At 32.3% G+C, this 25,492-nt stretch overlaps 3 protein-coding genes and 1 pseudogene across 4 annotated transcripts; 1 reads left to right on the forward strand and 3 right to left on the reverse strand.

Annotated features, from left to right (window-relative positions):
• The first annotated feature begins 270 nt into the window (after positions 1-270).
• LOC130807251 (probable galacturonosyltransferase 12) lies at positions 271-3,486 on the forward strand (annotated as a pseudogene).
• A 41-nt stretch (positions 3,487-3,527) lies between these two features.
• On the reverse strand, positions 3,528-4,606 carry LOC130807249 (uncharacterized). Its single transcript, XM_057672404.1, has one exon. The coding sequence runs from the start codon at positions 4,604-4,606 to the stop codon at positions 3,569-3,571; it is 1,038 nt and encodes a 345-aa protein (XP_057528387.1). The 3' UTR covers positions 3,528-3,568.
• Positions 3,528-9,867, reverse strand: LOC130807250 (transcription factor ILR3-like). Its single transcript, XM_057672405.1, has 5 exons — positions 9,310-9,867; positions 8,001-8,063; positions 7,446-7,523; positions 7,083-7,245; positions 3,528-6,972 (listed from the first exon to the last, which is right to left on the reverse strand). Exons 1-5 carry the CDS (start codon positions 9,462-9,464, stop codon positions 6,706-6,708), a joined length of 726 nt encoding a protein of 241 aa, XP_057528388.1. The 5' UTR covers positions 9,465-9,867; the 3' UTR covers positions 3,528-6,705.
• Positions 9,868-12,421: 2,554 nt separating this feature from the next.
• LOC130807252 (kinesin-like protein KIN-14N) lies at positions 12,422-20,174 on the reverse strand. Of its 2 annotated transcripts, none has more exons than XM_057672406.1 (17): positions 20,019-20,168; positions 19,245-19,540; positions 18,328-18,472; positions 18,120-18,229; positions 17,740-17,859; positions 17,423-17,626; positions 16,835-17,044; positions 16,679-16,756; positions 16,422-16,568; positions 16,214-16,352; positions 16,009-16,118; positions 14,777-14,938; positions 14,494-14,681; positions 14,048-14,129; positions 13,674-13,778; positions 13,467-13,571; positions 12,422-13,333 (listed from the first exon to the last, which is right to left on the reverse strand). In XM_057672406.1, the coding sequence occupies exons 2-17, from the start codon at positions 19,518-19,520 to the stop codon at positions 13,154-13,156; spliced, it is 2,361 nt and encodes a 786-aa protein (XP_057528389.1). In that variant the 5' UTR covers positions 19,521-19,540; positions 20,019-20,168; the 3' UTR covers positions 12,422-13,153. The 2 variants fall into 2 exon arrangements, with proteins under 2 accessions (XP_057528389.1, XP_057528390.1); XM_057672407.1 differs by having other exon boundaries at positions 12,424-13,333; positions 16,679-16,753; positions 20,019-20,174.
• Between the last annotated feature and the right edge of the window lie 5,318 nt (positions 20,175-25,492).

Below are 25,492 nucleotides of genomic sequence, written 5' to 3' on the forward strand. Positions count from 1 at the left end.
AAAAAAGTTATAGGTTCCGTCAAAATTAAGATCCTGAACGATCGCTTTATTCGCGTATTGTATTCACGCAGATAAGACGACACCGAAAACAATAGTCAAAACAGTGAAAACTAAATATTAAATCATAAGTTGTAATCACAAATATGAATATGAGGCCTGAATTATAAGCAATGTTAGGTGTTTGATAGACACCTTGAACAACAACCTCAATATACCTTCCTTTTACACATTTTAACTTGTTTTTACATTGCATTTTTCTCTGATTTTGGAAGGTCTAAATAGTAATAAAACTCCTATTACATTCATAATAATGCACCTTCATATTTGTCCAAGTTTAAGGCATGTAACACTTTTTCCAGGCAAAGGAGTAAGAGAATTCATAAAAGTTAAGGGTGGATCAAGAAGATTTTCTTATAGGATGGTGTTGTATTCTCTTGTGTTCTTCACTCTTTTGCTGCGTTTTGTGTTTGTTATGACAACTGTGAATACAATTGATGGACAAACAAGATGCTCTTCTTTAGGTATGTTGATTAATCTTACTATCTCGTGATAGAGTATGTTACATATTCTGGGTACAACTGTAAACTTGAGTTTTTGACTGAGAATTAAAATGGTTTATGGTTCCTCGACATATTATTAGATACCTAAGTTGTGGGTTCGAATCTAATCCACTTTGTCCCTAATTAAGTATATGATAGCCTTGTGTTACATCTATACTTGTGTAAGAGAGTGTGATAGAGTATATACCATATTATAGTACTATAACCATAAGCATACACTTTTGGTTGAGATCATTATTATCTCAACAATACTTATAGAAGAATATATTATTATCTCAACATCATTATGTGACTATTTAGGCAGGATTTACGAGTCTCGATGTATACACAACCTTGTTTACATAAAGTTGTTTTTGATGACCGTTGATACAATTAAGAAGTCCATATCAATGAATGAGTCAATTTACCAGTCTTTAATAGTTCAAAACCAATAAACTATATTTCATTAAGTCTTGTATGAGAACCCAAATAATTAGCACATTTCTCTAATTGATCACTTTAAGATTATTAGTGATCACTTTACCATTAGACCGTTTCATTTACTTCTTTAAGAATGAAAACATATAATTGTATGTTTAATGATTTAGGTTGCTTGGGGAAGAGACTAGCACCAAGGATTTTAGGAAGAGCATCTCCTTCCAATGATGTAATTCCCTCTATATTTCTAAAAGATTTCTGTATTTCTAGCAATAAATACCATTTTATAACTAAACTTGATGATTTACTTGGATCTTTATATTATTTCAGGTGCCAGAAGTGTTATATGAAATATTTGAAGAACCAAGTAATTATATAAATGAGAAAAATCCAGGACCTGATATTCCTTTGTCACTAGAAGAGTTTATGGATGACATAAGACACAGTAAACCAGATGCCAGAACATTTGCTATAAGGCTTAAATCAATGGTAGATTTATCAATCATTTCTTCTTTTATTAGCATAAAAACTAATATTATGTAATACCCGAAAAACTTTAGTTTATGGGTATGATTAGCCATCTTTCATCCCTCCCCAGAGTCTGAACATAGTTTCTATGAGCGGGACATACTGGATACGACGATGATGACTCAAAAAACTTCCATCCTTCGATTTTGGTTTCATATAAGGGGCCTGAATTTCTAACCTCTTATACGAAACCAAAATCACAAAGGATGGAAATCCAGAGGTGTTACATGTTATGTGCATGATTCATAGCTTGCGTTATATTTTACAGGTAAATTATCTTGAACAAAGGACGCGAACTGCCAAGATCCAATAATACTCGTACCGGCGTGTAGCATCTAGCAGTATTCCGAAACAACTCTATTGCCAAGCATTAAGGCTAGCCAACGAGCACAGCACAAATTCAGCAGCTCGTCTTCAACTTCCAAACCTCGAGTAAGTCCCTTACCTCGTTGACAACTCATTGTTCCAATTTGTTTTGGCCTCTGACAATGTGTTAGCTGCCTCAGTCGTCCCAAATTCTCTTGTTCGAAACTCTCTTCAACCCGAGAAGGTTGTTTTGCACATTATTACCGATAAGAAGACCTTTGCGCCTATGCAAGCTTGATTTTCTTTGCATTCTTCAACACCGACAGTGATTGAGGACAAGGCGTTACCTCAGTTTGATTGGATTACTAAAGGGAAAGTGCCGGTTTTGGAGGCCATGGAAAAGGATCAAAAGGCTAGGTCTCGATTTAGAGGTGGGTCTCAAGCGATTGTAGCTAGTGATACCAAAAAACCTCATGTTATTGCTGCTAAAGTTCAAGCTATGAGCCCCAAGTATAACTCGATCATGAATCATATAAGAATACATCTTCCCGAGGCATATTCATTCATTTACACTTAATACTCTTCTCGTCTCATATTATATGTATGCTTATCGTTTCTTTCATGACCTTTCAGCTGTTTCCGAGCCTCAAGAAGGTTGTCTTTCTCGATGATGATATTATGATACAAACAGATTTGTCACGCTTGTGGGATTTCGATATGAACGGGAAGGTTAATGGAGCAGTTCAAACATGTAGCAGAGATGATAAGTTTGTGATATCGAAGAGACTCAAGAACTGTTTGAACTTCTCTCATCCTTTGGTATCGAAAAATTTTCATCCGGAGGAATGTGCGTGGGCTTATGGCATGAACGTCTTCGACTTAGACGCGTGGAGGAAGTCGAACATCACTCAAGCCTACTATCAATGGCTCCAATTGGTAATTTACAAACCATATTAGATTCTTATTCCCTATTTACATCATTTTACACTCTTCTATAAGCTTTGCTAATATCATGTGATCAGGAATATACTTTTCTTTTGCACAGAACTTGAAATCGGACCTAAGTCTATGGCAGTTGGGCACATTGCCACCGGGACTACTAGCATTTCACGGTCAAGTTCATGTCATAGATCTGTTCTAGCATATGTTAGGTCTCGGGTACCAAGAAAATACAAGTCTTGCGGACGCTGAAAAGGCGGGTGTCATCCATTTTAATGGAAGGGCTAAGCCTTGGCTTGATATAGCATTTCCGCAACTGAGGCCATTATGGGCTAAATATATCGATTTCTCCGATAAATTCATCAAGGGTTGTCATATAAGAGAAATCTGAGAGTTAATTCTCGAGGGAAACGAGGGTGATAATCTTGTACATGAGATAGGGGCACGCGGAATTTCAACAAAATTCAAGGGTTTCCATCCATGTAAAGAAAAATACAAGATGAGGAGGCAAAACAGGGTAGAAGTTATTTTTTCATCACAAACTGTTGTATGAGACAACCTCACCGTGAGATGCACCCGATATATGAGCTAAATAGCCCAACTTATACACATTATGAGAATATGAGCTTCTTGTTTTGAGATCGTCTCACTGAGAGAGACAATCTCTCACAACAATAAGCCTCCTTAGATTAGGAGTTTCCTTTTCTTGTGTATACTCTCTTCTATATTCTTTCACTTCATAATATAATAACTTTGGTGCATGATTAACTCACAATAAATCATAGATAAATTCAGTCAAATTCATAGTAATTGCTCAATTAACTTTCTTTTCTTCCTGTTACATTGGAAACTAAGTCCTTCAAAAATTTAGCTGATTTAGTGATGGGGGAATTAACTGCCATTAGATTATACAGAACATTTTCGACTTCGGTAATTGAAGGTCGAGTCTTGAATCTCGAAACAACCTTAAATTGATTTGCATTCCCTTCTTCTTCTACAAGTACATTCCATTGCTCTCCACTAACAATACCATCCCTAACATACTTAAAAACAACTCCTTTTCTCTTGCTCAAAATCCCTCTAACTTCCAATCCTAAGAATGCATAAATTACATCAAACGAGCCTGCAACGCCACTCGAATAACCGAAACTACCCTCTTCGTCAAATGCCCATTTGGGGTTGAACAAAACCAAAGGGCTTGGATACAAACTGTCACTAACTGATTTCATAACTGTCAACTGTGAAGAATTTGGCGCCAAAAAGACAGCCACGTCAGCTGAGTTTATAACTCTGTTATCAACTGTCATGGCAGTAGTTAGCTCAATATGTTCAACTAAACCAAATGGAAGAGCTTTAAAGGCTTTAATCCCCATATCCAATGAAGTGGGATTAGGCCAAATAAGCAACATTTTAATGGAGGAACCTTTTCTCTTGATTTGAAGATCACTAAAAACTTCTAAAGCAAGTTGAGCAAGGGATTCAGGGGAATCATCAATTAATGGTATTTCGACTCGAAATCTTGGTTGTTTTTGTTTCTTCATCTTTCCTGCAAGTTTAGGATTGTTCAGTGGCTTTTGTAAGGCGGCCGAAAGGCTAGTTTTGGCTTGGAAAATTGCACCTTCTTTGGAAGTTGGAGGTGAAGGGAAAGAGCTAGGAAGGGAAGATTGAACAAGCATAAATTTGTGTTTTGGTATGTGTAGAAGTTTTTTAGGCAAGAAAGTTGTGAAGGAAGAATGAAGTGGGTGATTTGTAAAGGAAGGAAGAGAGTGAGATGGGAATTTGGAGAGAGGACATGGGTGAGGTGGATAATGAAGCTTTGTGGTTTGGATATGGAGTTTGAGAAGATGGGAAGCCATGGAAAGGTTTTTGATTGAATGTAGTATTAAGAATGCTAGCAAGGAAGGATGACAAGAGATCCAATATTTTTCTTTTTGATGATAAGAAATCAAGAGATTTTGATAAGGGGATAAGGTGGAAAACTTTCAACCTCACATTTGACATCTTTGTTTCATGGGACAAATATATTGCACTAATTCTTTATTGAGACCGTCTCACCATAAAACGACCTCAATTGGATCATCACAAATGCTTTAAAAAAAACTATTGCCCTATATAATTCAAATTTCATTGTTTTTATACTAATGGGTTGCTTATATGGGCTCGTCTCAAGGTGAGACGGTCTCATACAAGACTTGCTGAATATATTGAATTTACCCAATAGTTCTACCAAGGCCATATCCTACTTTGAATGAACACTTGCTCATTATGATGTGAATATCTTGAAATTAAGCCTCAATCTTACAACTCTATCACATCAGATTTTTATTAACTTTTTATATACTTCTTTAATATTAAGATAAGATGAAGACTGATACAAAACTCATTTTCATCTTTTATACTTTATCCCTAAACTCTCTTCAAACTACTATATTTATCAAAAATCTTGCAAACGTTTTAAAAACTTGCCCCTCTACAAGATCTTGCAATGAATTTTACTCATTAAGACTGCATAAAAGACTTACAAGACTAACATCATTAACACCTTAAACACATTTTATTCTTTGTAATGTCATCCATTCAAATTAAAATTTGTCTTATTCTCCCAATCAAACATAATAATATATAGTAAATTTGTTGAAAAAAAAAAGCAAATAAAATCACGTTTCTTATTAACACATTTGTTGAAAGCAGTCCAAGTTAGACCAAAGGAGCTTCCACTTCTAAGTTGTATGCGCATACGCGTGATTGGCTTTGATTGGATGTAAATATCAACATATTTCCTCTTATTGTCCCGTAGAATTGAAACAAAAAGAAATTTAAAGTTTTTTAAGAAAAAATAGATAATAATAATAAAGAAAGAGAGAAAATGAATTATATGGATGAAAATAAAAGAAAGTTAAAATATATAAATGAGATTAAAAAAAAGTGGTAAAACATTTGTCTAAAAATAGAAATGATACAAAATAAGTTAAACGAATCAAAATGACAAATAATGCAAATTGAATGAAACACGAAGTAGTCATGTCCTCCAAATCCAATAATGGAACTTGAATCAAATCACAACACTTTCTTTTTAACTAAACTTAAACGTACCACCACTATCTCCATTTTCCATCTCAGTTTTCAGGTCCTGAAAAAGCTCTAAACTTTCCTCATATTCCACTAAGATCAAAATTCATAATAAAAGGAGCAAAAATGTTGCACATTTTTTTCCTGTCATCATAATCATCATATTTAGTGCGTTCTGCTCATAAAAGCTATGATCAAAGATGTATTTTGTACTCAACTAACTAATGTTGGTCAAAACAAATCATGTAAGTAAAGAAAATAGATTTAGAGAGCTTGTTTGTAGAATCCAAACGAATAGGGTACTATAAGGACCCATATTGATCCTGCAACGCCAACTCAAACTCGGTTTGAGTTTGCATGCTTTGCGTCAAGCTTCCCAAAGCCGAATATACCAAGCTATTTAAACTTAATAAATCACATAGCCTGACATATTACCAAACAATGGTAAGAAGTACAAAACAAAACTTAAATTTCCATGAAAGCAACTCAGCAAGACATTGAATTTCCTTGTTCTTCCAGCAACCGTAAAAGTTCATACGGCCGCTTACATCCTAACAAATGAGGTCTAGGTAATACCTAAAACTAGTGGTCAATCGAGAGCCAGAGGAACGATTTACATGATGGCTTAAACGGGGGATAGAAAGAAACTAATTCAGATATTTTTACAGTTACCTTTTTTTGAACCGCGACATTTTCATTGAAGTTCCACTATTAACATACACATTCCACATCCCATCAAATGTAATTTGTTAGCAGACTTCAGCACAAAAAGTAGTGCACAGTCAAATGGCAAATTGACAATTGACTTACTAAAATGAAAAGAGAAGGAGGAAAAAGCGTGAAGGTGTAACCGTAATCTTGAAGAACGGACTAATGACATAACCAGTTAAGCCACTGGTGGGCGGAGCACATGATCTTGCGATGTATCGACTGATGCTGGAGGCATGAACTGCCACATAGCGACTCCAGGGTATCCCATGAACGGCACCAGCTTGCCTCCCGGTGCTTGTGTCGGTGGAGCAAAAGTAGCTGGGATAGGAGTCGGAGCTGGCATGAATCCTGGTTGAGTATTCACGGTCTTCAGCTGTTGCTCTAGCTTTTCCTTCTCAGCCTTCAGCCTCTGCTTCTCATCTCGGAGCTCGTTCTTCTCAGTCTAAAGGAAAATAAACAAACTAAGCCTTTTTTGCATACAAATCTTCGGAAACATTTTGCAATAATTACATGAGTGTCCTCGACTGACTAAAAATAGCTCACTATACAGACCTTCAATTCTTTGATCTTCTCCTGTAAACTCGAATTAGAGTCCTTCAGCTTTTGGGCTTCACTCCTTAGTTGGGTCACCATTCGAACGGCATCACTCAAAATGGCTGCCTTGTCAGTCTTGGGAGTTCTACCAGGTTCCAATATCGAGCCTAATTCCATGAACCTATGCATGATTTAAATCATTATTTCACACTCGTGCAACTTGACGTACATAACTACATACTACATACTACATACTACATACACGTAAAAAGTGACCATTACGCATCTATCCAGAAGCAAACAATAGTGAATGATCTTTATCTAGCAAAAACAACTAAACTAACAAACCAATTAATACAACACACAAAAAAGAGAACTAACTTATCATTAAGGCGATCCCTACGTGCCTTCTCCCTGCAAGCTTTCGAGCTAGATGGACCACATGATTCAGATCGTCCCCTGTAATATGAAGGAATAAAATGATTGCAAGACGAAAAGGGTATATGATGAAACACCACATATACCATAAAATACATTCATTAATATAAAAACAATCCTTCAACACGTTACATGAGGCTCTCAATGCATAAACATAATCAGTATTGGGAAACAAATTGAGAATGACACAAGCAAACGCTATCAGAGAAGCCCAAACATGGTAAGAATATGATACGATCTTCTGGGTTATTATTGTCATAAACCATAACTTAAATGTTTTGTCGAACAACAAAATAATTGAACGGTGCAAGTATTTTTGATATCTTTGATGACTCAAGGATAATGGTTCTAACAATGTGATCCACTCTTAGCTACCAATCTAGTTTTTTGGAGAAGATCTTCTAAGTCCTATACTAATTAAACTAAGTTCTTCATTTACTGGAATACCAAATCCAATATCCAATCCAATATACTAAAAGGAGAAAGAACAAAGAATACCTCTTTTTCGAGTTGTTCTCTCTAGGGCCCTCTGAATCGCCATAATTTCCTTCTATTTCCGCACTGAGCAAAACAAGCATAAGCACCAATAGATAGAGAAGAAATATAAGGAGCACATAAACATGAACAAAATTCACAAACACAAATTGGAAATTTACGAGCTAGAAGTTACATCAATAATAGTCGAATACCATGTTCACATAGAAAGATCATAAAAATTCAGTTTCAAACATCCAAGTTTTCACATACTCAATAGTTCTTCCAAAAAACTAATACCCACCTCAATACAAAACCCAATTTATCCCAGGAACCAGCATTTAAGCTAGGGTTATGATGCTCCTAAAGTTTCCAAATTAATACAAAAACCTGTAAGAAAATAGCTAAGATGTACAAACATGCCATGCTCCTCACATGTTAGGCCTCCACAATCCATATCAATATAATTCTTTTCACTAGTCTTCGATTTAGCCACAAAACATATTTGTATAAACTATTAACATGTTATACTTCCATAACCCATATAAACAGTCTCTTCACTAGTCTTCCATTTAGCCATAAGAACCAATTGGTATTTCTATCACCATATTAGACTTCCTCCATAATCCACCATATCCTTCTCCTAATAATATACAGTTCTCATCAAATAACCGGCGATCACCAATTTACCAACCCATCATCTCCACCATGTTTTGCTAAACTATTCAACATTGTGCTCAACACTCAAGTGAAAACCAGAACAGTATTTAACTTTTGGCTCAAGAGAATATAAAATCAGATCAAACATAAAACTGTAATTAATAAGTTGTAAGTGATAATTAGCTACTCCACCAAGTCCATTAATCCATAGCATCAATTTTCAGAACAACTATTATCAATGCAAACAATAAAGATCAATACAATAACATTTAATAATGATCCAACTTCCTTAGCTGTTAAAATAAAGAAAAGAGAAGAAATTTCATAACTTTTAGACCAACACAATATAATTAAATTGAAGAGCCTAAAAGAGAATAATTACATTCGGAAAAAGAGACATAATTATAAGTACATGAGAAGATTCTCACAGAAAAAGGAAAACAAAATAATTCATCAAAAGGGCATATTCAAAACAAAAATGTTTCCAGGATAACACAACCCATTAATCAAAAAAATACAGAAATGGGTATTTCTCAAATTAACAAAAGTTTCAATATTGAGCCACAAAATCATCAAGTGAGTTACAAAAATCAAAACCCAAACTCACCAAAAAAAAAAAACCCATATAAAAAAACACCAAAAGAATTGAAACAAGAGGTAGAAAAGAGAATACCTAACATTAAATGGAAGGGTCAAAGGAGGTTGCAAGTGGCAATTATTGAAGGCAAAACTAGGAGCAGAGAAATTGGTATCAGGATTAGGGATCTGAAGTTCATCAATATTATAATTAAAATCAAAAACCCAATTTGAGTTTTCTTGAGACACCATTTCCAGTACAATTGCCGGAAAATTCCAGGCAAAAGGGTGAATTTTCCGGTCAGTTTAGAGAGAGAAAGAGGGGGTTTCTAGGAAAAGGTAGGGTGGAGGCTGGAGAGAGAAAATGGGGATGAGTTTTTTATTTAATAAAATAAAAATTTGATAAATGAATGATAATATTAAAAAAATTATGCTTATGGGTTGAAATGAAAGTATGGCAAAAGGATGAGAATTGAGAATCCAAGACTATTGAGAAATGTGTGTGTAATTGGGGAAATTGGTAGTTGTAGACTATGTTTTGGATTCATCAAACTAATGTGAAGTATGAACTATTAATGAAGATAATCACATTCACTATTCCATAAAGTCTAAGAGGAACCTTTCACTTTTCTTCTTGGGTGAGCGTGTCCTCCCCAAATTCATGGGTTTTCTTAGGTCATCCAATCATTTTTTTTTTCATTTTCAATTTTGATATTTTTATACATTTGACTTTTTATGCAATTAATGTGTTAGTTTGATCATTTATATATTAAATTATACATAACTATGAATTATTAAAAAGCTAATATTGTGAAAATATGTAATAAGACGATTTAGTTACAATATATGTCTTTCGTTCCATTATACTTGTTATATTTGACTTTTTACGCAATCCAATGAATTAAAATAAAATCTCACTTGATTATATTTTTTTACATATTAGCTATAATGTATAAAATAAACTAGAATGATGCATAGTGCCAAGAACCATAATATATCAAACATTTCATAATGAAGAAAGTATAAAGTAAGTTTGAATCATCAATAGTGTCAATAATTGTAATGTAGCAAGTATTACAGAATGGAGAAACTAAAAAAAATTTCCCTCAAAATAAGTTGATTTTGTAATTTAAGACATTACCCCTTCTTTTGCCAACAATTTAGATAAAAAAAATAAAAGGAAAATTAAAATGCTTTTTATGAGTTGTTAATCGCTTAGAAAAAGGAAAAATAAAATTAAAATTCAAAACTATTAAAACTAAAAGTTAAAACTAAAGAATAAACTTACCTGATTTCTTTTTTAATTATTTAATTTTTCATAATTTAACTTTGTTTATACTTTTTATTTTATTTTTTTGCAAACTCACTTGTTAGCCTTAGGTTACTTGGTGCATTCTTAGCAAACACCTCTTATGGTTGAATTTATTTATGATTAATTTAAAGTTGAAATTATAAAGGTTGGATTATTATAGAAAAGTTTTTCTATATTTAATTGAGTCCGATAAATATAAAATCGTCACTTTTAAAAAATGAATTTTTAATTGATCGCTAACATATATTTATTAGAATTATTGGATTTTGGCAGTTTGAATATGAAGGAATTGAATACTTTTGGAAAAATCATGTCTCAAAGTCTCAGAAAAATATATGTTTGTTCTTCCCTGATTTAATACTCATAGAATCAAATGAACCTACAAATCATCTACTCCAAAAAAATGAAACTCCGAATCAAGAAAATGAAACTCCAATTTAAGAAATTGAACCACCTTTAATGGCACTTCCAATTGCAAAATGTTTAGTGGAGAGCAATCTTATGATGAGTGACCTCTAGGAAGTTTTCTCGGGTGCATTCGAGTGAGGCCAAAAAATTTTTATTTTAGTTTGTCATATTAATTTTTCACTTAATTTTTTTGGCAATGGTCTCATTTTCATCCTTTTAATCCATCTATAAACTTATTAACCACTTATTTTTATCCTTCACTTATTTTTTGTCTCATTCTCCAATAAAATTTCTTTTTCTATCAAATTTCACCTATTTTAGGTTAGACGTAAAATGCACGATTCCCTGCTTTTTTCTTTTGTAGTCAAATTAAGTGTTGACATTGCAACATTAAACACTCTTGTGACATGATATATATATTCTCTCTTCCATTTGGGAAAAATCTTAAAAGTGGAGCCTATTTTAATATCCTCCATCCAACATAAACATTAAAATTGGAGGATTTTTCCATCCCATAGCTAATAAGAGAACCAAAGGGTGGCTCAATAGTGAAAGGTTGTTAAAGAACCACATAAATGTAGGGTAGGGAATGGAGCCAAGCTAGCAAGTAAATGCAATATTTCTCTTTTTGTGAGATGGGCTGAAAATTTTGTAAAGGTGGGTTGGTTAATCTTTAGTCACAAAGTAAAATTTTTGTTCGTATATAGACCAGATGTATATAAAAGTTTCGAGTTATATAAAAAAATTTATACCGAAAAAATTTAAAAATTATGCATATAATTATAGTAAACAATCTTATATTATTAAATTCTAAATTTGCTACATGATGCAAAAAAAAAATATTACTTCAATTTTCAGTTTTTCACAATATAATAAAATCAAACAGAATAAAGTGAAAGTGAAAGGAAGTTTTATCAAAAAAAAAAATGAAAGGAAGTTAGTGGCCATCAAATGATTTATATATCAATGCAAAAGGTGCTGATGTTTAAGACTATTTAGTGGCTAAACGTAAGCGTTTCACATCATTTTCTATTAATTTATATTTTTTTATCTCTCTGCGATTAATTAATTTAAATATGTGAAAGTTTTTTAAGTCAAATGAAACTAATTTAGATAGATAGGGAGAATATATATTTTATGAACCAACAATCACTTGGCTAATTGTGGCCCTTACAATGAGGAACTTGATTCCCAATAAACAAAATGTCAACACTCTTGTTTCTCCTTGAACTCAAATATATGTCCACTATAGTAATGATTGTCTTATTTTGTAAGTGATTCTCATAAAATGCAACAAATTTAATGAAATACATAAATATATAATATATTTTTTTAATTCAATATAGTAATCACTTTTAATTTATCATACATGTCAATGCATTTTATCAAGCTTTATTATCTCTAATTAATATGATTAAAGTTTATAGAAAGATGATATTAATAGGATTAATTACGAACTACAGCCTTGAAATTTAGTCATTTTAAAATAAACAGCCTCAAAGTTGTTTTTACAAATAACAGCCTTCAAATTGAAACTACTATGGTGTATTAAGCAAGGTGATTTTAATCCAAGACTTTATGTTGGCTTCTAATACTATATTAATAGATCAGTTCGAGCAAAACCTTTACCTTAGGATGCATTATGCTCCATGAGATTTGCAAACTCAAAATGATGTATTATGTAAATTCTATAGGTTACAAGTACATTTCATTATTGATTTAGAGAATCAAATCGTGTCTCAATTGAAACAAGTACCACTTTGTTGTCCTACGTACTGAGTTCAATTCTCAACTGACCATGCTCTTCCATCAGCCTACCCTGTAGCTTCAAGATGGGGTAAAACGGAACGATCTTGCTCTAACACAATCTTGTTGCAACTCAGAAAGAAATACAAGATAGATTCACAAAAGAATTAGAATTATAAATACAATGAGGATAAAAGTTTAAAAAATATCAACCTCAGTGTAATGTTTTGTGTATGCATAGATCATTAATACAACAATGTGGATAGCTCAACTGGGAAAAGCCAAACCCAAGTCGTGGGAAACACGAAACTATACAAAATCATTCCTTACCTAAGTTAGACGTATCAATCGGTCATTCTTTCTCGTTGTTCTTCGTTCCTTGTTCTTTAGTCTTTATTTTCTGCTGAAGTCGTGATGATTAGCCAATCAAAGATATAAAATACACAGGTATAAAGCTCATCTTCCGATAAAAGACTTAGCCGTAGCTTATACGAGATTCATAGGATCGCATGTTAGTCTGGCGCCGAGGGATACCAATCTCACAAGCATTAACCCTGGCCGCAAATCGGAGCGAACATAATGACTCGCCCAATGAGGAGGTTTCAGGGGAGATGTTAACAAACATCAAGGTCTTGGAGTCCCCACCAAGGCAAGGCTGTTCCACAATCAAACATCGTAATCAAATTCCATTCATTTTTACAAAATTCAAAAGAAATTTTTCAGGAATTTAATGAAGGAAAGTTAATATCTTCGGTTATGGTCAAATCACTAAACAGAAAAGTTCGTACATGTAGGAGATATGTCAGCTTGGAGTTTCTAAATGGTACATGGTCTTCCCTTTTCGCCAAAGCAAATATAACGTCACTAAGGGAGGATAAGCTCTTATTGATGGCCTGTTCAATAGTTGATTAAGCCATGACGTCATGAGAACTGTGAAGTAAACTTTATAAAACGAACCAAAAACTCAATATTGGAAAATTAAATGAAAGGAGTACCTGAGTTTCTTTCAATCGATCACCGGTAGACCCGCTCTTTGAAAGACGCTCACTTCCAGCAAGATCAATCAGGTTAAGCACACCTTGTACCTGTTGCTCGGTACTCTAACAAAATTTCAAACAAAATGTTGTAAAAAACCTTGGTCGGTAAATTCATTGAATTGGATGAACATGTAAACAATAATAAAGCGAAACACAATTCACTAGTTAGTTTGCCTTTTGAATTTGCAGATCCCACAAATGGTGCAAAAATAGCCTAAAACCGACCATAATTTGTTTTTTTCCATTCGTGATTTGCGAGGCGATAAGCAAGTCATATGACACTTACAATGTTGCAAAACAATGGAAGTAGTAGAATCATATGGATATGGTACCTCATTAACACCAGATATACGTAAAGTGAACACAAAATGACTGCGTGATGATTGCTCATTCATTAGGGTCTTACCCACGGATCTGCAATAAACAACATAGTATATTTCAACTCTAAACTCATACCAACCGTTGTTAAAAGAGATCCCCACAACAAATTGAACTGACTTCCATGAAAACTTTGGACTACTAATATTTGATCCGAATATTGCATCGTTATATTTTAGGGTGTCCCAAAATAACTTTCCAAATCTATCAAGTAAAATCTTCCAATATTGTCCTTGATGTTACATTTGAATATGAAAGCAATGAAATACTATATTGGCATCTTGGAGATGTAAAAACTTAAATAGGTGAAGAATATTAACGGTATCTTGATTCATTCCCGTATTTACGACCTAAACGATAATTATTCATGTAATACTTTAACAAATCACACGATTGTTACCTGCTTTGAGCGGCCTTATCCAACAAATATGCGACCTCTTTAGAACTCCGAACATCGACTATGGTAAGATCAGAGACGTGGGTATTGCCATTGGCATCGTGTTTGATAGTGTACTGCTTTCCAGCAGCACCATTACTAGTAGATAATAAATCGCGGATGGTCTCATTGTAGATTTCCAACATAGACACCTGCAATAGATCATCCAATATAGCATTTAGCATTTCCTTGTGACTGCAATATATTGATGGTGATTTTAGATATAGAGGAACGATTCATTTCTCACCTGCAGGTCATATTTCCAACCTTGCGCTTTGAGAGACTGCCTTGTCTCGAAGATCTGCTCTAATGAGCGAGGAATCAATCCCTTCTTCTCAGGGTTTCCAGGACTGCCCATCATTGTAAATGTTTTACCTGATCCAGTTTGACCATAGGCAAAAATGCAGACCTAAATACATAAGAAAAATAAGGTTATTCCATAAGGTTGTCAGGAATAATGATTTATACTCTATATCCTGGCCATTTTCTGCAAGAGATTCTTTGGTCGAGAATACTAAAAAAAACATAGTATGATGAACAGAACAATGCACCAAAAGCATGGGAAGAAGACAGCGTGCATGGTATGAGTATTCTAAACTCAACAACGGCTCACATTAACACTGTGTTTGGATATAGAGAAATGAAGAGAAAGGAAGAGGGGGGATTTGGAAGGATGGAGATACATTGTTTAGATAATAAAAAGAGAAGGGAGGATTTGGAGGGAATGGGTTTAAAGGGAAAGCATGGACAAACTTTGTTAAGAATACAATATCTCCAAAAGTGAAAAGATTTAGAGGGAAAACATCTATTTTCCTTCTTTTTCCCTTCCCTTCCCTTCTAAACAAACAAGGTCCACAGTCTCTCCTTATTCCTTTCCCTTCCTTCCTTTTTTTTCTCTTACTATGCTATCCAAACATAGCGTAAAACAATCCTTTTGTTCCCTTTCTATGCATATTTTCTAAATGTGTCACGATAAACTCTACATTCGTCTTTTACATGTCTTACCTCCGTATTTCACTAAAGTTGGATTCCACAATCTAAGCCATTTTTTCTCTCAAGTTTTGTATTCATCTTAATATCTATGCAGAAACCTTTTTGTTTTTAAACAGCATGCAGAGTAGAATCTAGGTGAATCGCAGTGTTGGGCATGGGCATCAATGGAGTATATCGGTGAGCCGGTAATGATAGAAAGTTGAAAAAAAAAGAGTGAGGAAGACCGAAGAATAACCGAGATAACAGTGGAAAATGATGTGAAGAATTTAAATTTATGGGTTGAGGTGAGGTGATGGAAAACCGAAAAGAATGGAGAAGTAGAACTCATGTGGTCAGTGACTGACACTGATTTATTGGTTTAACCAACCTCGATCTTTTAAGATTAAGGCTTTGACATTGTAGTATGCAAGAGTAGAATCTTTGTGATAATATCAAATTATAACTTTAAAATTTGAATATCAAACTTTGCACGTCTAATAAATTCACCTTATAGCCATCAAGTGCACTCTGAACAAGCTGTGATATCTCCACAAATACATCTTCTTGAGAAGCATCCGGTATAAATACTTTGTCAAACATAAAGGAATGCTTCTGGCCTGGTTTCCAAGTAAAAACAAGCGGCATCAGAGATTCAAGATCCATTCTAGGTACCATAAAATAATGAGCATACAACAGATATTTTTGAATGTACCATTTTGCAATAAATCAACTCCCCGTCCCATGGCTTCCATGGATGTAGGAAAAGCGATGACTTTACTATCTGTTGTAGAGCCTTCATCAGGTAATAATGGTCGTACTCTGCAGAAAACACGGATATTTCCCTTGAGTTCCTGCAAACATATATGCTTTAGTGATCCTGTATTTAAATCACACCGAAAGTTCAAAGGACGTATATCTACCAATATGGTATTGTGCAACTTTTTGCGCAATTTTTCTCCCTCAACAAGTTTCACTTCTGCATCCGCCAAACGATTTCGCAAGTCACAAATAGTCATGTTTTGCTCTTCAAAGTGTTTTCTTGTCTCCATTGCAGATAAATCGCTCATCTGAAGCCACACAAATGTAACAAAGAAAAACATGACGCCCGAAAGGATAGATAAAAACGACCGTGATCTGAATTATATCAAATACAAGTACATTGGCATTGGCTGATTACCTGCAACTTTTTGTGCGCTGCTGCCAACTGATCTTGTAAGGTTTTAACTAGCTCATTCTGTGTAGAACACTTGGCCTGCTAGTAATCAATAGGGTTGAAGTGTTAGCATTATATTCGCGGTGCAATTTGTAAGGCTAAAGAGTAAATGCAATAGACCTCTAATTCGTTAGACTTCACTGTAAGGCAACCCAGCTCGGACACAGATTTTCCCGTGAAATCTTTGTATTTGGCTACTTCATCTGTCAAAGTGTGAACTTGTGACAACTGACGATCACGATCATCTCTAGCCTGCTGTAGCTCTGTCCTAAGACATCCCACTTCATTAATTAATCCCTCCTTTTGCTTGACAGCCTCTTCTTGAGATGCCTAAGGAAATCATCCGTAAATTATTAACATTGCAGAAAGAGAACTCTCATTCAAGAAACCTAACAATATAAAGGTGTGGTGGCGGATGGTGATAACTTGCAAAAGGGGCCTAAGTCCCGGGCCCATCAAAAAATATTAAAAAAAAAAGACGCTTTAATAGTTAATACTTAGAGGCCCATAATAGTATATTTAGAAGTTAGGGGCCTACAATTACTGTTTCGCCCTGGGCTTCACAAATCTCAGGGCCGATCCTGCTTTGACCGTGAATAGACTTGCAGCAGTAACATTGTAATAGTAGAAGAAAACATTAAGCTATGACTATGAGTCAATGCCATAAGAACTTCAATAAGTGTTAACAATTATAGCATCTTAACTCACCCTTGATGACGTCAATTGATCCTGCAACGAAGAGCATTGTCCCTTCAAGCTGCTGAGGTTTTCGGCCACAGCCGCTTTTTCACTCTCAACCCGTTTTAAGGTCTCATTAGCTGTAGAAAGTTCTGTTTGAAGTTTGCTGTTGTACTGCTGCAAACTCGTGTTGTATTCTTGTAATCTCTTGTACATGTCGTTAAGTGAAGCTATCTGCAAATATCAGTATTCATCTTGCATCAGTTTAGAGTCCAGGCGGAAAAGGTCATCGTGCAACAATTTTACACAACATATGCACATTGAAGTCACCCATTACAACAGTCTACCTTTTGACTGGATGTCTGCTGCTCTTGACGGGCTTTTTCAAGGTCATCCGATAAAGAAGATTGTAACTTCTCTGCAGCTATCCTGGCCTCTTTCTCTCTTGACAAGTCATCCATTACAGCCTATTCATAATAATCAAATTTAATCCACTTATCAACATTTTATTACTCCAATGCCATTAATCGGCTCCCACCCAAGCAAGGTTTAGGGTCAGATGTACACAACCATACCCTCGTTATTGATATCAAAGAGGTTTCCAATTGACCCATGTAGCAAACTTAATTTGCAACTTCACGTGAATAAATTAGACATGATTTGATGAATCATTTTCGTCTATAAGTAGAATAAATAGATTTAGCATGTACTAAGTTTTTTAACCCACCAACTTATCGGATTCTTCTTTTGCACATTTATCTTGCAACAAGTTGTAGTTCTTTCTCAACTCCATGATAATGGAGTTCAATTCTTCCTCCTTGTTTTGCATCAACATCTCTTAGAAAGTAAAACATCCAAATCATATCAAGCAATCAATAAGCCTTTCAAATTATATTTCAGTCATACCAAATTCAGTAGACAACTAATAATCATACCTATCTCCGAGCACTTTATCTCGGCTTCTAGCAGCAATTGACGGAGATTTTCTTGCTCTATGAGATATCCTCCTTCAACCTCTTGAAACCATCTAATACAAAGCCGAAGTCTTCTTATGTAATCCATCATTTGTTCACACCTCTCCTACAATTATCCAAATTCACGAAATAGGAAAAACAAAAATATTAAAAATAAAATAACAGTAAAAACATTAAAAATAAACTCAAAATCTTCATTTTTAGACTCCTTTTATTTGATTCGGAGTTAAGCTAGACAAACCCTACAGGCAAGAGGAAGCAGAAATTAATTAATTCTATAGGCGGTGAAAATCGAAAAAAGTACGCTAACCCAAAATTCTCCGTGAGCGTTCCTTTTTTATGTATGATATAATATAATTACAAATTTACAATACACAATCACATTAAATCAAAATCAGAGGAAAACAGGCATAAACTCTAATTTTAACAGGAATTTAGATTTCATTGAAACCCCACAATCTTGGGTCCTTGTTTTAACCCTACTAAAATAATGAATAGTAGTACAACATATTAAAAAAAAACACAACCAAATCCACAGGAAAAACAGTCATAATCTCTACATATTCAAATGAAAAGTTAAATTTGAATAACCCACAAAAGCTTATTTCTCTCAAATTCACAGTAAAAACAGTCATAATATCTACAAAATTGCAACAAAAATTCAAACTTGAGTGAACCCCACAACCCTAATTCTCTTTTTCAAGCCACACCAAACACATAAATGCAAAAAAAACAAAAATAAATCCACAAAATTCAAAAAATAAAAATTAAACCAAACCCATATACCATATTCCATCATTCTTTAATTTTATTCAAAAAAACCCAAAAAATTAATGTAAACCTAACTATAATACCATATTTTATCATAAAAATATTACCTTATAATTAAACTTATTCTTGGTTTTCATCCTCTCAGACAACAACATCTCAACATCTTCTTTAGTAAAATCAAATCCACCAACATCAGAACCTGCATTGCTACCAGGTGCACTTGGTGGTGCACTGGCCGGAAAAGATTCACGGCGGCCATTAATGGCGGAAAAAGCTTGCCTTGGACGAATTCCATTTGATCTGGGACCCACCATACTTTCTCTCCTTCTTTGTTCTAAACCCTCTACACCGTTTAACTGATTTTGAAGTTTCATCATCATCATCTACCACCTAATACACATTTCTATGCACAACCCCTAAATTATTAAAATATTGCATAAATTTTGTTGCTTTCATTTCCTAACTAAAAAAATAATAAAAAGACATAATCAAATGACAACCCATCATTAATATTATACAACAATGTTTTGAAAATTTCAAGTGTTAGTCTTAGTTTAAAATTAAAAACCCACAATAATTATTCATAAAGATTTGTTCTTTCATTAGATTGAATCTCTCAACGACCCTTGATGATTAATATATTAAACTTCACTAATTGTTTATAAAAATCTAATCTTTAGTTAAATAGGATTACTTCAGTTGACATTTTCCTTACAAATAAGAAAAACCCACAAAATGTAGAAAAATTACATATAAAAGAAAATGGGCTATGAAAGAATGGAAAAATGGGTGCATAAATATTAGTTAGTGTAAATAATTCATAATTACTATTAAAAGAAATGAAAAAAAGGGAAAATGAAAAATGATTAAATGCAACTTACATATTGAAGAAAAAAAAGGGCATGGAGAGGGAAGAGGGATTTGCAATGAAGCAAGGTGAGAAGTGTGAGCAGTGAGAAGAAGGAGTAGAAAGAGAAAGAGGAAGAGAAAGTGAAGGTTGAACTTTTAGGAGGAGAGAGAAAAATTATGAAAGGAATTTTTTACTTTTTGGTTTAGGTAAGAGGTTTTTAACTTATTTTATCAAAAAAAATATAGTAGTACAATTTGATTCAATTTCCATTTACTATTTTCATATGCTTTTTCCTAATAAAAGTTTAATAATTTAGTGTTATACTTTTAATTATAATTTTTCATCAATCAATAAGAAAAAATATATTTATGTGGAATTTTATTAGATTCGTCTTAATATATATTTTTTAAACAATTAACTTTTAGAATTTTAAAAACTCTAAATTAAAATTATTTTATTTTAAAGTTTGCATTGAAATATGCAAAAATAGTAAATGGGAAAAACATTTAAAAACATAAGGAGTAATTCTTTTTAAATATCTTTATTTATGTTCAAGAAAATATTAATAAAACTCATATTTAAAGGAATCAAAACATTTATTACTTTTGTTTTGAAATATTTCCAAGTGAAGTATAATACTTCATCCGTTTTGAAATACTCGCTACATTATTCTTATTGACACTATTTATCGTTCAAGCTTATTTTATATCTTATGCTAGTGTGTACGAAAAAATATAGTTAAGTGGGATCTTGTTTAAATTGTCAAATCGCATACTTTCCTAATATTGACTTTTTATAATTTTTAGATGTGTATAATCCAATATAAAACTTATCGAAATAATATATTGAATTGTATAAAAATTCAAATGTAACAAGTATAGTGGAACGGATAAAGTATAACGGAATAAGTAATTTATAGATTATTAATATAGTCAAGTAAAATCTTGTTTGATTAATCTCAATGCACATAAGATGATTAATATTTACTTATTATAAAGTTTTATTACATATAATAAGATAATTTAAGTATCAATAAATATATTAAATAGGGTGAAAAAGTAAATCTCCTTTATCCAGTGGATAGAAGGAAGTATGATACTTTGGTTATGTTTATGTTTTGCCGAAGGTGGGCCCGTGGATTGTAATTAAAGCAATCATGTGAATCCCAACCGTTGCTTATATGAGCAGTAAACTACAAGCTCAGAATCTCATCCTTATAAAAGTTAAAAGCATAAGGAATAAATAGTTAGGTCCCAAATCCAAATCTAAATCTAATTTCTCAATTTACCTCAACCAAATTCATACTTTTTGTGTCTTTTATTTTGTAACTTAATGAAAATGAAAATTAGGTTGGAGAATGAAATAAAAAAATAAGTAAGAATAAAAATAAGTGATTAAAATTGAAAGTATAAGTTTATGAATAAGATTTAAAAAATATGAGTTAAACCTTTGGCAAAAAAAAATGTGCATATCAATGGACAAATTAAATGAAAATTGTAAATATTAATTTAAAAAGTTAATATTTAAAAAGTATATATTGAAAAGAATCTAATAAGATCCCACATTAATATGTTTTTTAATAGATAGATGAAAAATTATTGTCAAAGTTTGACACTAAAATTTATAAATTTTATTTGAGAAAAAGATATGAAAGCAGAGGGAGTAATTATTATTATTGCTATTGTTATTATTATTCATCAGATGCGTAATTGATCTCGACATCTATTTTCTTTGTTAATATTGTTATAATTATTAAACACTAAATGTGTGATGAATCGTAACACTATTAATATTTTAATAATATTTAAAATTGGATCACACATGTAACATATGAATTTTGTTATGCTTGAAACTAAGCAAACATATTTGATCCCTATACTGATTTCTTTTAAATCATGTAAATAAAAATATTTATTATCCCATTGTTTCTAATGACATAAATTAATTTTTTTTTTTAAGCAATTCATTCGCTTTTGGACATTGTTGGATTAATAAATTTTGCATGGATAAATATATTAACTTAAATGTAAGTTTATATACTTATAAATTTAACACACTTCAAAATTTTTTTTATGGATAAAGATATTCACTTATATTTTGGTTTTACTAATACATTTGGTACGATTTCTTCTCTTTTTAATGTTACATCACACCATTCAAATATTATATTTTCTTTTATGAATGATGATATTATTACTTAAATATGGGTTTAGTTATTAAAATTAAAATTATAAGATAATATCTTTTGCCATTGAGACAATTATTGTTTCATGTATGAAAATATTCACTCTAAATGAGTTGGATTAGAAAAATCAAATGAAAAAGAATTAGAAACTCATATCTTCCTATAATGCAAAAACTTTTCTTTCATGTTTGGAAATTTCCACTTAAATATTAGGTATTCTTTGTAGTCCCAAATTGTCCTACATGAATAGTATTTTTGGTGACTAAAAAATTGTAATATTAAATTTTGGTTCATTTTGATATTATTTGAGCAAATATGCTTAAAAACCATGGTAATATTAAATTGTGTAATATTCACTAATATACGATATAAAATTATGGTAACTGAATTGGTTGAGTACACAAATAAAGGCAAGTGCTTTGTCTATTACATATTAATATTCAAGATTCACCACTTTAAATTTGGAATACAAATCGTTTTGGAAATATGGTTGGATTTTCAAAAGTCGAAATTAATTAACCATAGATTGGTTAGACAACTTAGTTATAATTGAGAATTGTACATATTAGTAAATTTAACAACCTAAACAAAAGATTTTATTAAAAAATATTTATATATTTTAAAAATAAAAAATAACAATTAATAAAAAAAATTTAGAAAAACGGATAACCAGTTTTGCCGATATTCTAATCTGCATTTAGATCGGTAACTGGTTTAAAAACCGGATACCTGGTCCGGACTATCCAATTTTAAAAAACCGGATAATTTATCCGATTTTTGAAATCGGATACCGGATAATTCAGATCGGATATTTTTGAACACCCAAGTAATTAAAAGTAACGCTTGCCTTATTTTAAAAAACGATAGTCTTTACACAGAGTTCTTCTTCCCCCGTATACTTCTTCATAGGTCTACCCTTACTCCTCTTTAGTAGCAAGTACCTATGGTAACCGATTAAAATATTTCAAGGGGTGTTGCTAGTAAAAAATATACAAATATAAATTATTTATTACAATTAATAGTATAGATTATCCACAACAGATAGGCAAAAGATGAGAAATGTTTTTTCTAATTTATTAAGATATATCATGAATATACGTAGCAATGTTGATAATCATTGATAAATGTTAATGACTTATTCCATATCCATAGATCTATGCATCCCCAACGGACAAAGGAGTACTTGTAATGTTGAAGGACATACTCCCAGGCGTGAGGAGCATACTCATTTTTGTATATTTTTTGGAAAGGAGATCTGGTTGTTTGTGGCACTGCCACACTATTTTCTTAGATTCCATCAGATTTATTGACAATAAAAAAAATTAACGGATTAGGGTAGGCTTTTAACTTGTCGACTTAATATAATACTCCCTCCGAACCAATTTAGTTGTCCCATTTTCTTATTTGGCAAAGTCTTTTTAGTTATTCCATTTCTATTTTTGTCAATCTTTTTTTACCTAAATATCCTTAGTTCACACAAGTAATTACGAATATACCTCCATATACCTTACTTCCCCAACTACCCTTCACTACTTACCCTTTACTACTTACCCTTTTTAATGGACCCTACACCATCCTTAATAACCGTGCCCAAGCAAATGGGACATCTAAATTGATTCGGAGCGAGTACAATTTAATATTCCTTTATTGCATGCAGCCATGCCTTTATCTGATCATCAATGATGCTGATCAATTAGCAACACCCAACCAATTGACGCTGCGTTTCCTCGTTGATGAACATTGAACATTGACTCCAAAGTTTTGGACATTGATCCAAGAAGTGTCGTTGCATATATCAACTATCATCCCAGTCCCTTTTCATTATTTAAGATATTTTAATGGGCCGACACCGAGAGTTCGGAGTGCACAACTGCTTAGGGCCCCCAAATTTAAAAGACATGTATAAGAGAATGATATTAAAATAACATATTAATAAGGTAGAGTAGTTGGTAGGAGTTTTACTTAACATATTTATATAGGATCAAATCTTATTAATTACATATTTTTTCTCTCCGTTTGTTTATCTATATCCAAAGCAATCTTTTTAATGTCAAACATCTTCTCTTACATCATTTATTTTTCACCCATTTATTAAATATCAATAATCACTAAAAATAATCAACATTTTATTTCTTAATTTTTCATTCTTTTAAACTTTACACTATTTTATTATTTTGGATCAACTCATTACTTTTTTTCTCTTCTTTCTTAACATTAGAAATAAAAATTTAATTTTTAACAAATTAATTGAAGTTATTTTTATAATATTAATTTTAACTTGATTTAATTAGAAAAATGTGCTGAGTTTTTATTTAATTATAATTCTTAAAATGTAATTGTGTTGAGTTTTTATTTAATTTTAACACTATTTAAGAAAACCTCTCTTTTTAATTATAAAGGATCTTTAAAAATTTACAAAAAATTAACCAAGCGTCAGAATAATTTACTCCGCCGCCCATGGCCGGTGCAAATGGGCTCATAACTCGACCCGACCTGTTAAGTTCTTACCCACATCGATCCGCCCTATCAATAACAAGTAACAAGTAACAAGTAACTTGACTTGATCCGCTCCGTTTCATTAGACACCTCTAGTAACAAGTAACAAGTAACAACCTTTACACGATGTTGTTTTTCTCTCGGTTTTTCTTGGGTGTTATGGAAACTTGGTTGGGTGTACCTTAGAAATTAATACGACATCGGTCTGAGATCGTAACATTTGATTTTTAAAAGTTCTTATCTAAATTCATTTATTATTGTAATTTTAATGAGATATAAGAGTTCAGGTTAAAGTAGTGGGGTTATTAATTTAGAATAAAAAGAGAAAATAAAGAAAGTAAAAATGTGTTCAAGTGGTGAGGATCATATTAAAAAATAAAACACAAAAAATTAATTATTAAAACTGATCAAAATAAAAAATAAGATAAATTCAATTATTGAGACCGGAGTACAATGCCTATTGAAAATGTTTATTAATAATATTGTTAGTTTGAAGCTGATGCATTTTGCTTATCTAATCAATCCATATATAATCGTTTTTTTTTTTACTTAGAAGTTTGAATATAATTAAAAATGTTAACTTGCATTTTCTTTACCATAAAAAAAACTAGTGACCGTATATATTAGTTTGTAATAATTTGAATATTGCATCAATTTGCTAACATTGACCTTTTATTTTCCCATCACATAAAAGTAAATATTTTTTATAAGATATTGCAACCTTGTATGATTATTTATTTTTTTGTTTTTTTGAGTGGTGTATGATTATTTATGAACTAATTTAATCAAAAGCACAATTTGATGGTTTAATCTCTAATAAACCA

The sequence above is a fragment of the Amaranthus tricolor genome, chromosome 3 (genome assembly GCF_026212465.1).
Source record: "Amaranthus tricolor cultivar Red isolate AtriRed21 chromosome 3, ASM2621246v1, whole genome shotgun sequence".
Lineage (NCBI taxonomy): Eukaryota > Viridiplantae > Streptophyta > Magnoliopsida > Caryophyllales > Amaranthaceae > Amaranthus > Amaranthus tricolor.